At 46.3% G+C, this 15,000-nt stretch overlaps 1 protein-coding gene across 1 annotated transcript in view; it reads left to right on the forward strand.

The window, feature by feature from the left end:
* Nucleotides 1-3,636, forward strand: part of celf5a (cugbp, Elav-like family member 5a) — a gene marked incomplete at both ends in the record, with an annotated part of 64,937 nt that extends 61,301 nt beyond the window's left edge. Inside the window, 2 exons of the mRNA XM_084459092.1 lie at nucleotides 1,338-1,481; nucleotides 3,509-3,636. Coding sequence (XP_084315218.1) covers nucleotides 1,338-1,481; nucleotides 3,509-3,636 — 272 coding nt within the window. The remainder of the gene's footprint in view (nucleotides 1-1,337; nucleotides 1,482-3,508) is intronic.
* Nucleotides 3,637-15,000: the final 11,364 nt, after the last annotated feature.

A 15,000-nucleotide genomic window follows, 5' to 3' on the forward strand; every position in this document is an offset into this window, starting at 1 on the left:
TGACTGATGCTCACACACACACACACACACACATGAACACACACACACATAAACATACACACACAGACACACAGACACACAGACACACACACACACACACACAATGATGTTGACTGATTCTGAACGGAGCGTAACGAGTTTCATGTAGGCTAAGTCCACATGAATCTGACAAGCAGAGACTATAATGTCCCTGATCGCCTCAGTACTGAGCTAGCTACGGTCGTTCTGCGGACGCGCGCTCCACTATAATGGGAGTCAATGGGGCCAGTGAGACGTAGGAAAAAAAGAAGGATAAATGTTCTTATCTGAGACGGAAAGCACAGAGTGTAATCTCAGCCTCAGTACGCTCTCCTGTGAAATGTAGCGAATGGTGAGGCAAAAGTTGCATTTGAAACAGAACTATTATTCACATTAAACTTCACTTTCACTTTCACCTCTGCGGTAACATTGCAGAGAGAGGGAGGGTCGCCTGAACAGCATCGTTTCACTGGCCCCCGTTGACTTCTGGCCCCCGTTGACTTCTGGCCCCCGTTGACTTCTGGCCCCCGTTGACTTCTGGCCCCCGTTGACCTCTGACCCCCGCTGACTTCTGGCCCCCGTTGACTTCTGACCCCCGTTGACCTCTGACTCCCGCTGACTTCTATTGATTGTAGCCCGAGTGTGCACCAGCGGAACAGCTGTATCTCACTCAATACTGAAATGATATAGAACTGTTTCTAACGGGAAAAGAACCCTCTGAAAAAAAAGGTTCCATACAGAACCCTTTTTCTGTAGGCTATAGAGCCCTTTTTTCAGGTAAGGAAGAACCATTTAGTGTTCCAAACAGCACCTTATCAAGCTTAAAATGGTTCTGTTTGGAACAGAACTGTATATTGGGCCTCATTCACGAACGAAGTTAAGAATTTCTTAGGAAGCATTTCTTCAACTTACACCGTTTCCAAGAACATTGTGGCATTCACCAACGTTCTCACATGTTGGAACTAAGAACATAATCTACGAACACGGAAGAGCAGTCTTAAGTAGCATACGGACTATTCATGCGAAAGACATTTAATTAAAATGATTTGTGATTGCGTTTACTTCAAATCTACAGTTGTATAACGTAATAGGATTGCAATACTATATTGTTACAAAGGATTCTGTAGCACCATTTTAGGGCGTAAACCTTTCTGAATGAGCGGGGTGGGGAGGAGCTACAGTAGACTTCGGAGAACATCCTGGTCTTCCAAAGCTCGCAGACAAACAGAATGTTCTAGAGCAGAACTGAAGCAGGGAGTAGTAGGCCTGAATGGTTTCTGTTTCTGTGTGTGTGTGTGTGTGTGTGTGTGTGTCTCCAGGACCAGAGGGCTGTAACCTGTTCATCTACCACCTGCCTCAGGAGTTCGGGGACAATGAGCTCATGCAGATGTTCCTGCCCTTCGGGGCCGTCATCTCCTCCAAGGTCTTCATGGACAGGGCCACCAACCAGAGCAAGTGCTTCGGTGAGTCCTGCACGCACACACACACACGCACACACACACACACACACACACGCACACACACACACACACACACACATGCATACATACCCTCACACAGATACACACCAGCCACTCTGGAAACCCATCGTGCCTCATCATCTCCACTAGAGAGGACATCATGGTGTCGGTGTCATGTTTCATAATGTATCTGAACTCAATCTGCATAACCAGGTCTACAACATCACACATTGTGTCTACAACATCAGTCTACATTACCACACAGTAGGTCTACAGCGTCACACAGTAGGTCAACATCACACTGTAGGTCTACAACACTACAGTAGGTCTACAACATCAAACAGTAGGTCTACAACACCAATTAGTAGGTCTACAACACCACACAGTAGGTCTACAGCGTCACACAGTAGGTCAACATCACACACAAGGTCTACAACATCACACAGTTGGTCTACAAGACACAGTCAGGTCTACAACACCACATAGTAACACAGTCAGGTCTACAGCATCACACAGTCACACAGTCAGGTCTACAGCATCACATAGTTGGGTCTACAACATCACTCTGTCAGGCCTCCAACATATCATTATCAGGGCTACAGCATCAAACAGTCACACAGTCAGTACTACAACATCAGACAGTCAGATCTACAATGTCTCAGTCACACAGTCAGTTCTACAACATCACACAGTCACACAGGCAGGCTTATAACATCACACAGGTCTACAACATCACACAGTAACAGACAGGTCTACAACTTCACCCATTCAGGTCTACAACATCACACAGTCAGTAAGGTCTACAAAACCACCAAATCTGACCAAATCTGCTAGTTCAAAATATACATACAGCAATGCTAATATTTATTTTAATAAATAAACATACAGCAATACTTAGCAAGACGTTTAGCTCTCTTTTTGGGCATTCCTAGGCTGGAATGCCCAAGGCTGCCAAATACATACATGTGTAAAAGTGGATGGGTTACTGCAGAGATGGAACATGGTGGGATTGACACAGGAATGTTTGTACATTCTCACTGAGGTTGGAAAATGACATATGTCCACCATTCTGTCATGATGTGCTATCATGTGCATTCCTCTGTAAGCATAACAGCCATTCAAGATGTTGGTGTGACGTTGACTCTGTGACCTGTTCAGTGGTGTGATGCAAACAATGAGGAGTCTGAATAGGAACCAGATAGATAAACACACACACACACACACATGCAAATCCATGGACCGACACACATACCATGCTTCAGCTGAGAGAAACCTGGCCAGGGAAGGATGTAGGATGCATAGAGGAGGGAGGGAGGGAGGGAGGGAGGGAGGGAGAGAGGGAGGGAGGGAGGGTGAGATGGAGGGGGGAGTTAAGAGAGAGGCTATGGTAGAGGACAATTATAGATCAGCATTTGTTTTTCAGTTTTGGCGAGCAGCCCCCTCCCTGGTCAGAATGGATCACTGCTCCGCCCCCTGGGGAGATTTAATAACACATACATTCATGAGAGGGGAGCCATTTACAGTATTGACTAATACGCTCCGCATTTACAAGGTAATGTTCGTCCTGGGGAAGACACACTCCGGGGTGATTAATCTGGAGAGGAGAGAGGAGGATAAACTCAGACTGATGGAGGACAGGAGGAGAGGGGAGGAGAGGAGAGGGGAGGAGGAGATGAAAGGACAGGAGTGGAGGAGTGGGGAGTGGAGGAGATGAAAGGAGAGAAGGAGAGGAGATGAGAGGGGAGGAGGAGATGAAACCACAGGAGTGGAGGAGTGGGGAGTGGAGGAGATGAAAGGAGAGAAGGAGAGAAGGAGAGGAGATGAGAGGGGATGAGAGGGGAGGAGGAGATGAAAGGAGAGAAGGAGAGGAGATGAGAGGGGAGGAGGAGATGAAAGGAGAGAAGGAGAGAAGGAGAGGAGATGAGAGGGGATGAGGAGATGAAAGGAGGGAGAGGGAGAGCTGTGTTCTCTGTGCTGGTGCTCCTGGCAGGTGAGGGAACACCCAGCGACGTCTCTCTCTCCTCTCCCAGGGTTTGTGAGCTTCGACAACCCGGCCAGCGCCCAGGCAGCTATCCAGGCCATGAACGGCTTCCAGATCGGCATGAAGAGGTTGAAAGTCCAGTTGAAACGGCCGAAGGACGCCAGCCGTCCATACTGACCCGGCCGACACAGCACAGGTGTGACCACACGGCACAGGCAACACAATAACACGTTATACACAATAACAACGTTACCAACCCAGCCTAGCCACGGTATAACACAGTATAACACAAGCAACACATTAGCATGTAGCGCTACCAACCCAGCCTAGCCACGGTATAACACAGTATAACACAGGCAACACATTAGCATGTAGCGCTACCAACCCAGCATAGCCACGGTATAACACTGTATAACACAGGCAACACATTAGCATGTAGCGTTACCAACCCAGCCTAGCCACGGTATAACACAGTATAACACATGCAACACATTAGCATGTAGCGTTACCAACCCAGCCTAGCCACGGTATAACACAGTATAACACATGCAACACATTAGCATGTAGCGTTACCAACCCAGCCTAGCCACGGTATAACACAGTATAACACAGGCAACACATTAGCATGTAGCGTTACCAACCCAGCCTAGCCACGGTATAACACAGTATAACACAGGCAACACATTAGCATGTAGCGCTACCAACCCAGCCTAGCCACGGTATAACACAGTATAACACAGGCAACACATTAGCATGTAGCATTACCAACCCAGCCTAGCCACGGTATAACACAGTATAACACAGAAACAAGCCAGCCATGCACATAAGCCAGGCTGGACCTGGCCTTACATTACGTATTTACAGGGAAAAATTGAATTAGAAAATCATTTGAGTCTGTGGCCACCACAACACCCATTGTGCAGGCTATTTCACTCTAATAAAAAGTTTAAATCCTTTAATAACTGGCCTGTTTGATTAATTAAATTAAGTAACAAATAAGTCTCATTTCAGTTTTCTGTAACATCATTCATATGTCAAAAGCATGGCGCGGGAACAGACAGTCGCGGGAATAACGTTTGGTTATGGTTTGGCATGGCTTTGACGCTAGACCCAATAACACGTAACACAAACAACACATTAACATGTAACACGCATCCCGTGTCTCTAAATCTAATAACACAGACAACACATTAACATGTAACATGCATTCCATGTCTCTAAATCTAATAACACAGACAACACATTAACATGTAACATGCATTCCATGTCTGGGGGGGGGGGGGGGGGGGCAGGAATGTAGAGATGGATAAGAACCCATTTGGTATTCAAAGGTAGGGTGGTGTTTAGTATTCAGAGCAGCATGCCTGTTAATTAAAGGGAAACCTGTCATCATCATGATTGACGGTGACTGATTAGTGAGCTAGAGTCGACCAGGCAGCGCTAGACCATTTCAGAACACTGAACAGCAGAAATACGTGGGATATTAGAAAGTAGACTTGTGTTTTTATTCCTGATATCTGATCTCGAAGGACATGTGAGGTCTGAGATAGTTTGGTTTCTCTGATTTCAGGTTTGAGGACGAGTGAAGATATCTCGCAGGAATTTCTCTTTTTTTTTTCCATTTCCTTTTGAAAACAAATAGAATATGTTTTAAAACAAATCATCACATAAAGATTTTTCGAAGACATATCAGCATTTCCTGAGGAAGACGCGGGTTACCGAGGCCACGTAAGTGCGATGGAGTCGTTGCCACGAGGAGGGAGGACTACACCGACGTGCACACAGACGGCACAACGCAGCGAAAGTTAAACAAAAACAAAAAAAAGACAAGATGTGAAACTCTAAACATTTTCTCTTTGAGACTTGAATTGTTAATTAAGCAACAACTAAACAAAAAAGCATCAACAACAAATAGATTTCTATATACATATTATATACACACATATATATGAAGAAAGAGGCGCTTGCAGCTTCGCTCTACAGGACAAATGAGGGTTAAAACTTGAAGATCAAGGAAAACGGTGGAAATAAGAAGCTCTTCTGTCTGTCCACTGAAGGACTTTCTCTCTCTCCCTCTCTCTCTCCCTCTCTCTCTCTCTCTCTCTCTTTCTCCTCCTCCCCTCTGACCTTCTGGCTCTGCAAGCTCCGCCTCCTGAGACCCAGGAGTTACCATAGCAACAGTACACCTGAGTTTGTCACACCTCTAAGGGACCAAAGGACCAAACATTTGTATTGTTCTCAACAGTAATACCTAGTATTATTAAGGATGCTAATACTACAAACTACTACTACTAATATTACAAGTTTAAACTTTAAGAGAAAATACTAGCTTCAGGTTGAAGGAGGAAAAGGGTTTTGTTCCTTTTACATTTATAGCTACTGGGTTTGAGAATATTTAAACAAAAATGAGAAAAAAGGACAAAAAAATGTTTTAAAAGCGATACTATTTTAGCGGTGTATAGAGTATGTGGATACGCGGTCGCGGAGGGCATGCTGGGACCAGAGTTCATTGTTCATCGACATCATTCCTCGTGAGGACCTTTTTATCTCGGACCTGTGTCGCCGTGTCCAGGGGCCCGCTGTTGCTAAGCACCGGCGCTCATTACTAGGCTCCGCCCCCACGGTCTTGTGCCGAGCGTACGCAGTAGAAGAGCTGTTAAAGTGCTGAACTGCACTGTTCAAACACGTTTGAATAGTGTTCGGTATTAAAACTAACATTACCCACGCAGAGTTAACAATGTCGTCCCCGGGCCTCGGCTCTCTGCTTTAGTCAGCAGCACCATGTCTCCGGAGGGATGTACTGCCATGGTCACTGGAGAGGAGAGGAGGAGAGAGGAGGGGAGAGGAGAGGAGAGGAGAGGAGAGGAGAGGAGAGGAGAGGAGAGGAGAGGAGGAGAGGAGAGGAGAGGAGAGGAGAGGAGGGTAGAGGAGAGGAGAGGAGAGGAGGAGAGGAGAGGAGGGGAGGGGAGAGGAGGGGAGAGGAGAGGAGGGTAGAGGAGGGGAGAGGAGGGGAGAGGATGGTAGAGGAGAGGAGGGTAGAGGAGATGAGGGAAGGGTAGAGGAGATGAGAGGAGGGTAAAGGAGATGAGGGAAGGGTAGAGGAGAGGAGGAGAGAGAAGGCTAGGGTAGAGGAGGAGAGAGGAGATCAGGGAAGGGTAGAGGAGATGAGGGAAGGGTAGAGGAGATGAGAGGAGGGTAAAGGAGAGGAGGGTAGGGTAGAGGAGAGGAGGAGAGAGAAGGCTAGGGTAGAGGAGAGTAGGAGAGAGGAGATGAGGGTAGAGGAGATGAGGGAAGGGAAGAGGAGATGAGAGGAGGGTAAAGGAGAGGAGGGTAGAGGAGAGGAGGAGAGAGAAGGCTAGGGTAGAAGAGAGGAGGAGAGAGAAGGCTAGGGTAGAGGAGAGGAGGAGAGAGAAGGCTAGGGCAGAGAGGAACGGGGAGTGGAGGAGGTGGGAGGGGGGAGTAGAGAGAAGGAGAGAGGAGATAAAGTGAGGAGGACGAGAGCAAGGGAGGAGGAGGAAGAGGAGGGGGAAAAAGAGACGAGAGGCGACGGACGTCGGAAGAGGAGATAAAAAGAGGAAGAGGAGGAGAAAGCGTTCTTCATCAGGGAGGTTGGAGGCCGTTTGGTAACAGCCCAATAATACCGATAATCTGGTCATAAAGCAAGGCACTTAAGCTGCCAGCTGGCAGCCAGCACACGCAGCAGTAAAGAGCCGGCAACATCTTTAACTGGTTAATAAAATATACAAATTACCCTGACAAATGGGATAAAACTACCACGGACATCCTGACAGGGTCCTGCCCCCCCCGCCCCCCACCCCTCTCACTGCCAGCAGATCCCATCCTCCTCTCCTCTCCTCCTCCTCCTCCTCCTCCTCCTCCTCCTCCTCCTCCTCTCCCAGAGACCTGCAGGGCCCCTGGTGTCGGGGACAGGCAGCTAACTCACTCATGATTAGGATAATGTTCATATTGATCTGATGGAGAGATGCACTGCGGGGCGAGAGATGCACAATCAATTACACACTGGCATTTCTAATGAATAGACTGAGTGACAGAGTTCATTTTTCTCTCTGCGGATAGATGGATGGGAGAGGAGAGGAGAGGAGAGGAGAGGAGAGGAGAGGAGAGGAGAGGAGAGGAGAGGAGAGGAGAGGAGAGGAGAGGAGAGGAGAGGAGAGGAGAGGAGAGGAGAGGGGAGGAGATGGGAGAGGCGATGAGTAAAAAAAAAAAGAGAGAGGAGAGTAGGAGAAGAGAGAGGGGTGGGAGAGTGGAGGAGCGGATGAGATCGTAGAGGAGGAGGATGAGGGAGGAGAGACCGCAGAGCGTCCCAGAGGGGGCCGTAGAGCGCCTCCCTCCCATATCCGAGGCCGCGGCGGTCGGTCACGGTGGGCTCAGACGCTCCGCATGCATAAGTCATGAGTGGCGAGTGAGGAGAGCGAGCGCGGAGCCGTCGTAGACACGCGGTGAGGAGGTCAAACTCAGTGGCAAGACGAGTCTGCGTGTCCAGTAGGCCCACTGACCCAGCAGTGTCCAGTAAAGGCCCAGAGCTGCGTTCCGAATCGCGTACTTCCATACTATATAGTACGCCAAAAATGTATGTCGTATTTCGCATTATATAGTATGTCCCCATATATAGTATACCAAAAATACCAGGATGTCCTACTACATCCGGTCGTATTTTACAGTATGCAAGCCAGCCATGGATGTATTATATAAACTGGATACAGCCACTCCATTCACTGGCCGCTATCAACAATGAAGCCCTATTGAACCGCGCCATCTTGGCAAAATTTGTAGTCATTTGACTATTTCCGGTTACTTTTGACTTGCGCAGTTGTGCTTTTCTGGCCTTCCGGTTACTTTTGACTTGCGCAGTTGAGCTTCTCTGGCCGACGCGCGTCCACGAAAAAGTTCACATTTTTTAATGAAAATGACCACAAGACAACCTCCTGTGCATAGTTGAAATGGTAGTGGGATACGGTGATAAACTGGAGTGATCATTTGACAGCAATTATTAGCCTTTTCCAGGAATGGACAGAAATGGGATATTTTTAGAATAACAGGAATTTATTCACATACAATGTAAAGGAGTTGATGTGTAGCATGAAGATGAAACGATACACTGAGTTTGGGTGTTTTCAGTCAACGTTGGCGTTGACCGCTTCCAGCTATCGAATGGCCGACTGGTGTAAGATGGATAGCCTAACGTTAGAGAGATAAATGTAGGCTATGGTTATGTTAATAAAGCTAACAATGATGTTGTAACATGCATGCAGCACTGCCGATCTGATCTGAACGATTGATTCATTATTACCATGGATCGGTATTGGGATTGATCAAGGGCGAGTGTGAAATAGCAGCCAGGAACTCAGCGGGTTTTCCGAGATGCGGTAGCCGCGGCCAGAGCTCCTGCTGGCGGGGAGTGAAGCTCTTCAACTCGCCTGTCACTGGCTCCCTGGAGGAATTTAGCCTGGCTGCAATAACGTTATCGCGAACGGAATGAATACCATCTACTAGCAAACAAAACATGTTCAATTATATTTAACTTGTTAAAACTAAGATGCCAGGATCAAAAAATAATTTCTCCAATTGATATATTTGACAAAAACAGGTTAATATGCAAGCCGGTTTTCATTGCTAAATCAAAGCGGGGAGAGCCGGGAACGCGCGTCTACATTTCAGAGAAATGTGAACTTTTTCGTGGACGCGCGTCGGCCAGAGAAGCTCAACTGCGCAAGTCAAAAGTAACCGGAAATAGCCAAGTGACTACAAATCTAGCCAAGATGGCACGGTTCAATAGGCCTTCACTTTAGATTTCGATTCCTGGGGGCTTGAAGCCAGCACACTTTTCTGGCTATTCTGACCCACAATCCTGTGCGCAGTGAAAATTATGTCACATGTGCAAGTCGTTTCTTAATTGCTCCACGGTCGCGACAGCTGTGGACGAATCAAACGGATGTCGAAATTTCAAGGCGCAATGTTATGACAAGGTATTACGTCCTAATTGGATGCGTACTGCGTGCAAAGTACGTACTTTCTAGGGGCAGCTATAGTAAGTACTGGTAGTAAAAAGTAGAAGTATGCAATTGGGAGCGCAGCCCAGATTTTTTCATTAATCATCTCTCTCCACTTCCTCCTCGAGGACGATACGCAGCCATAACCAGAGAGGCACCGGGCTCGCCTGTCTTTAAGCAGCAGCTGCCCCATAGGGTGCACACACGGGAACACAGACCGCACGCCTGTGACGTGTCTGCCGGGTGGGACGCCATGACAGCACACCGTGATCTCCGCCAGTCTTAAAACGCCCCAAACGGATGGACCAAATTGGCCACGCCGTTATGACCGCGACTCACCGTTCGGGGGAAATGTCCATACTGTTCATATTCAGATAACGTCCCAGATGAAACGTGTCCTCCGATTTGTTTGCCGTTTGTTTGTGATTGGGCTTTTTATTTCCTCTCATTCGTTCTTTTATTTTTATTTTTTTTTCTCACTACCATCTCACTTCTGCTGCCGAGTCTGTCAATCATCGTCCACTCACTGAAAATTATTTGAAACTAACCGGAGTTTGTCAGCGCAAAGAGGGAACAATTTAAAAATAGGTTTTGAAGCCATCACGTTCAACGTCTGAAATTTAAGTAAAATGTGAAAATGCAAATATCTTTTAACGTGAGCTTTACTTATAAATAAGTAATTTGATATACGTTGGGTGACTACTTTTATGAGATCAACTCATATTTAGACCGGTATGGTCCTTTAACAGTCCTAGCTCCATAGTAGGCCCTTAGCCCTGGTCCAGGGTGTTAGTGAGGCGGGGGCTCTCCCTGGTGGGGGGGGGGGGGCCCTTAGCCCTGGTCCAGGGTGTTAGTGGGGCGTCAGGGACCGTACATTTCTCCATTATCTTTTTTCACTCAGTCTTCTCTTCACTATCTATAGATAATATATTTTCATTACTCACTGGAGTGAAGAGGGTTTTCCAGAAAGCCTTTTCTCTGAGGTGGCTGGACCCCCCCCCCTCCCCACACACACACACCTTTTATATGAACATAAAACAAACATAAATACAAACATGGTTTATTCGTCATACGACATAGACACACCAGCACACGTGCAATGGGGGGGCGACACTTTGAAGACACGCGAGCATTAGGGTCGCCGATGAAATGTCTGTACATTGAACCCATCTGTGCTGTCCTTCCTCCAAGGGTAGCCTGGAGCAGTAGGCGTGTGCAAGGGCCGTGCCCCTGGACCAATCAGAGCTCTGTCCAATCCTGGTCAGGGACAGACAAGAGAACATTCTGTTCTTCTGCATGTAGGCCTGTAACAATTATTACATAATTGTATGTAATTATGACGTAATCGCGATTCTTTTTTTTGCTAACGTTTAGACGGAGCACTAGAGTGTAGCATTTCATAACGACTGCAGTTCCAGACAGTGGCTGTTGTGTATGATAGCTAACTAACGTAGCTAGCAAGTGACTAAGCTAAACCAGAAGCTCTGGTCTGGGAGCTGGAACTCAGCCCTTGAAAAAAAGTGTCCGCAGCCACATAAAATACAACCGCCTCTGCCTTTTCTGTTGAAAATAGTTTAACTTTCGGAGAAGCACATCAGGTGTCACTGCCATTTTTTTCTGAGACCAATCACAACAAAGAAGAGGCAAAAAAGTATGTAGTTAGCATGTAGCTAGCAACAACAACAACAACAACAACAACAACAACAACGATGGCAAACCTGAAGTTGAGAATTTTGTGCTGGCTATTATTATCATACATAACTGTATACAGTAGCGTAGTGTAAACACGAATCCAGACTGCAGCTTCACAACAAAACAGCTCAAGGAAAAGTGCGGGGACGCCATACGGTGCGGAGAGTAGGGTGACCAGCAGCTCTCCCAAAACACCTGTCTGCCTCCTCCTTTTCTCAAATCAAAAAAATAAGCCCTATAGCGTGACAATGACCTTAATGTACACAGTTACATCAGTGAAGGTGTGTGGGCGGAGAACGTTGATGTCAAAACCAGTTTAGAACATACAGCTGTATTCACTACCATGCCCTGTTAGAGGCCAGGTTTTTAGACTGTGTGTGTGTGTGTGTGTGTGTGTGTGTGTGTGTGTGTGTGTGTGTGTGTGTGTGTCTGGGCCAGCCAGAGCCTGTCAGGCCAGGAGCCCCATTAAGATTCCCTAACATCCTTCCTCCCTGGGAGAAACCACTGATCTGACACGTGACTGGATTGGTAACAGCGCTGTGGGTTGCCTTTCCCACCCATCATGTTTTCACCCATCCAGTCATGTTAGATCAGATCACCTGACAGAGGGAGGGAGGGAAGGAAGGATGTGTTTCTAGAGGATCCAAACATTGCACACCTTTCATTCTGTCACCATCCCACTGTCTTCATCCACCTGTTTGACGACGTCCCATCATGCCCTCTGAGTCGGAGCATGCCCAGTAGAGGGCTGCGGGGGGGGTTAAAGGTTATGAAAAGGATACTACTCGTATTATAAAAATATGCTTCTTTAACTATGGTTTGAATGCTAAGGATAGTAGCTTATAAATATGAAATCTGTATATTATGGAAAATCAGCACAGGACATTTGTTGGGGTTACTGAGGGGGTGGGGTGAACTGGGGAGGGATGATGGGGGGGAGGGGTTAGAGATGGGGGTAGGGAGTTAGGGACGGGGGTGGGAGGGTTTTTGCTTTTTAAAGATGTTAAACTTCTGGTTTCTCAGCACAAAGCAGACAAAAACTAAGAAAGAAAAAGTATTGAATCTGTGATGTAGACTTGACTGGCAGGTGAAGGGGTGCAGGGGAAGCAGATCAGAGCTGCTCTTTAAATCTGGAGGAGAACACACTGTTTACAGGTTTTTATTAAAGTGGAGGGCGCCCCCTGCCTGTGTGGCTGGGTCAGTACAGCATGGTTAACTGAAATGAAAAGCAGTACCTTTTTATAAATAAATTTAAACAAAAACTATGTGTTCTGTCATAGCCTGAGAAACCAAATGTTTTTTCCCCTGGTGAAATTTCTTAATACTCGCTGCTTAGATTATTTCCTATTAATAATTAAATGATTAAATTGTTTTATAATTATTTATTTTATCAAGTAAGTTACTTGATGTAAAGTTATGTATTTATTTATGTATCTATTTATTTATGTAATAATTTATTTGCTTATTTATCTAATTGTTTATTTAATGATTTATTGTATATGTCTTTATTTTATGGTTATTTTAAAGATAAGGTATGTATCAAAAAGAAATGCTTATTGGGGCTTTTCTCTTTCTCTTTTTTTCAATTTTACAATAAAAGTTCAAACTGGACGTGTTGGTCTTTGGTGTGTGTTGAATGCAGTTCCTACCATCATAGACAGGGGGCGCTGACATGGCCCGAGCTCAGACCCATCATGGTGGTGGCCTGACTGTTTAGTAGGTCACCTGTAAAGGGTTCGGCCTGGGGGGGGGGGGGGGTAGTCCTGGAGTCATGGCTTCAAACCACTACAGAACAGAAGACTACTTCCTATCTGTTTAGCAGGAGGGTGGGCCTTACAGAACTGATATTCTCATTCAGGTTCACAAAACTTTGCCATGACAGAATACTGTCTTTGACGTGGCTCAACAATCAACACAACACAACCCAGACTAAAAACAGACTACATATTGCTAAAAAATCTAGCGATATGGCACAATTAGACTTAATGTAATATGAATATAAATTATGCACGGCAAAAGAAAGGCACAGAGTTAAGAAATACCATAACTCAACTCTTAACGTTTCAGACAATCTTAACTGATCATTTGTAGCTCACACGTTACTAATTTTGGCCTAAAATGATTAATATTGAAAATAAAATTAATATCCCCGTCATAGCTGTAGGCTACACTGATATTATCATTCTCCTTGCTTTTGCAAATACTCAGCTCTCTCATCAAACTTTATGCTAGGAAAGAAATCTGAGTGAGTGAGTGAGTGAGTGAGTGAGTGAGTGAGTGAGTGAGTGAGTGAGTGAGTGAGTGAGTGAGTGAATGAGTGAGTGAGTGAGTGAGTGAGTGAGTGAGTGAGTGAGTGAGTGAGTGAGTGAGTGAGGGAGGGGTGCTGATCACCTGGTGTTCAACAGCTCCATGCTCTTCCACACAACTTCCCTTCTCTGTTCTGTGCGCTGGCTCCCTGTGCACCCCCCCCCATCCAGTTTAGGACTCTGGTACTAGCCTACAGGGCAAATGAACAGCTCCCTCCTACCTCCAGGCTGTGGTCAAGCTCTGCTGCCTTGAGGTGATTGGTTCCCCAGTTGCTCCAAGCCCCCCTAGGGCAGATTGGCTCTTTTCTGTCCTGGCCCCACAGTGGTGGAATGAACTGCTCACTGACGTCAGGTCACTGGCTGACGCACAGATGGGCGTGGTTCTGAAAGTCTCCCCCTGATTTCATCAGGTGGAGGACAGGGTTGCCAGATTGGGCGGGTTCACGCCCAATTGGGCTTCTTTTGATCACGTTTGGTCGGAAAAAATAGCATTGGGCGGGCGTTTAAATATATACATATATATTTTAAAACTGGCGGGACAGACGTTTCAATTTTATCCAATGATGTTAATTGGGTGGGAGATGTGCACCTGTCCAATAGGGGCGAGGGAGCTCTCCCTGTTCAATGCATTTGATTCACACGGTCAAGGAGAAGGTCGAGGTCGGAGTCAAATCTAGCTGCTACCCCCTGAAGAAACCTAAAGATGCCAATTTGGGGATGTGTGATCAGCAGGTTTCTGTCATGATCACCGCATCGATGCCTTTTGGCTGGAGGTAGAGGCCTTTAAAGATGCCGGGGGAAATCTGTGCTTTTAAGATGTGGCACTTGGCGCAATCAGATTGCTCACTCTGCCCATATCAAATGCTCATGTGGAGAGAGCTTTTTCCCAAGTGATGCTAAAGATGATGGCAGAATCGCATGGGATTACCGCTGCTTTCTGCTCTCACAGTTGTTGGGGAGCTTTGACTCAACCATCTATTAATACTTGCAAGTTCACCACATGTACATAGTTTTACATTGACGAGTTACGTTAGAAGTTGGAATGGACTCCTGGCCTCTTCGGCGTGACGGTAAGACACTTTTATTTAATACTATACAGCAGGTGTTTGTGGATGTCGCATCATTGAGTGATTCATTACTTGTGTCTCTGCCTGCTTGCCTGCCTGAGTGTCACACTCCTAACTTGGTTATTGTAGGCGAGCAGGCAGGTTATTCATGGGTGGTTATACAGGTGGTTATAGGCCTACCATTGGAAGATGTGTAAGATGTGTAGCCTAGTCCACTTGTCACATTTCTTGTCACCACTAAAGCTAGTTATCTAGCTTGTCATCTTGTCCTCTGTTCATGATATAGCCATGCTTCTCATGTGTTATTATAATTTGTTGCCTGCATTATCATTTCTTTGACGTTTTGATGGGATTACGCATCTTTCTCTCTGTCGTAGGCTGTGTGTGTGACGTGTGTAGGCGTGTGTTGCAGTTTACCACGAGTTATTATTTTCGGTATTTCAACTGAAAGGCATTTTTCTTAGC

The sequence above is a fragment of the Borostomias antarcticus genome, assembly GCF_949987555.1.
Source record: "Borostomias antarcticus genome assembly, chromosome: 26".
NCBI classification, from domain to species: Eukaryota; Metazoa; Chordata; class Actinopteri; order Stomiiformes; family Stomiidae; genus Borostomias; species Borostomias antarcticus.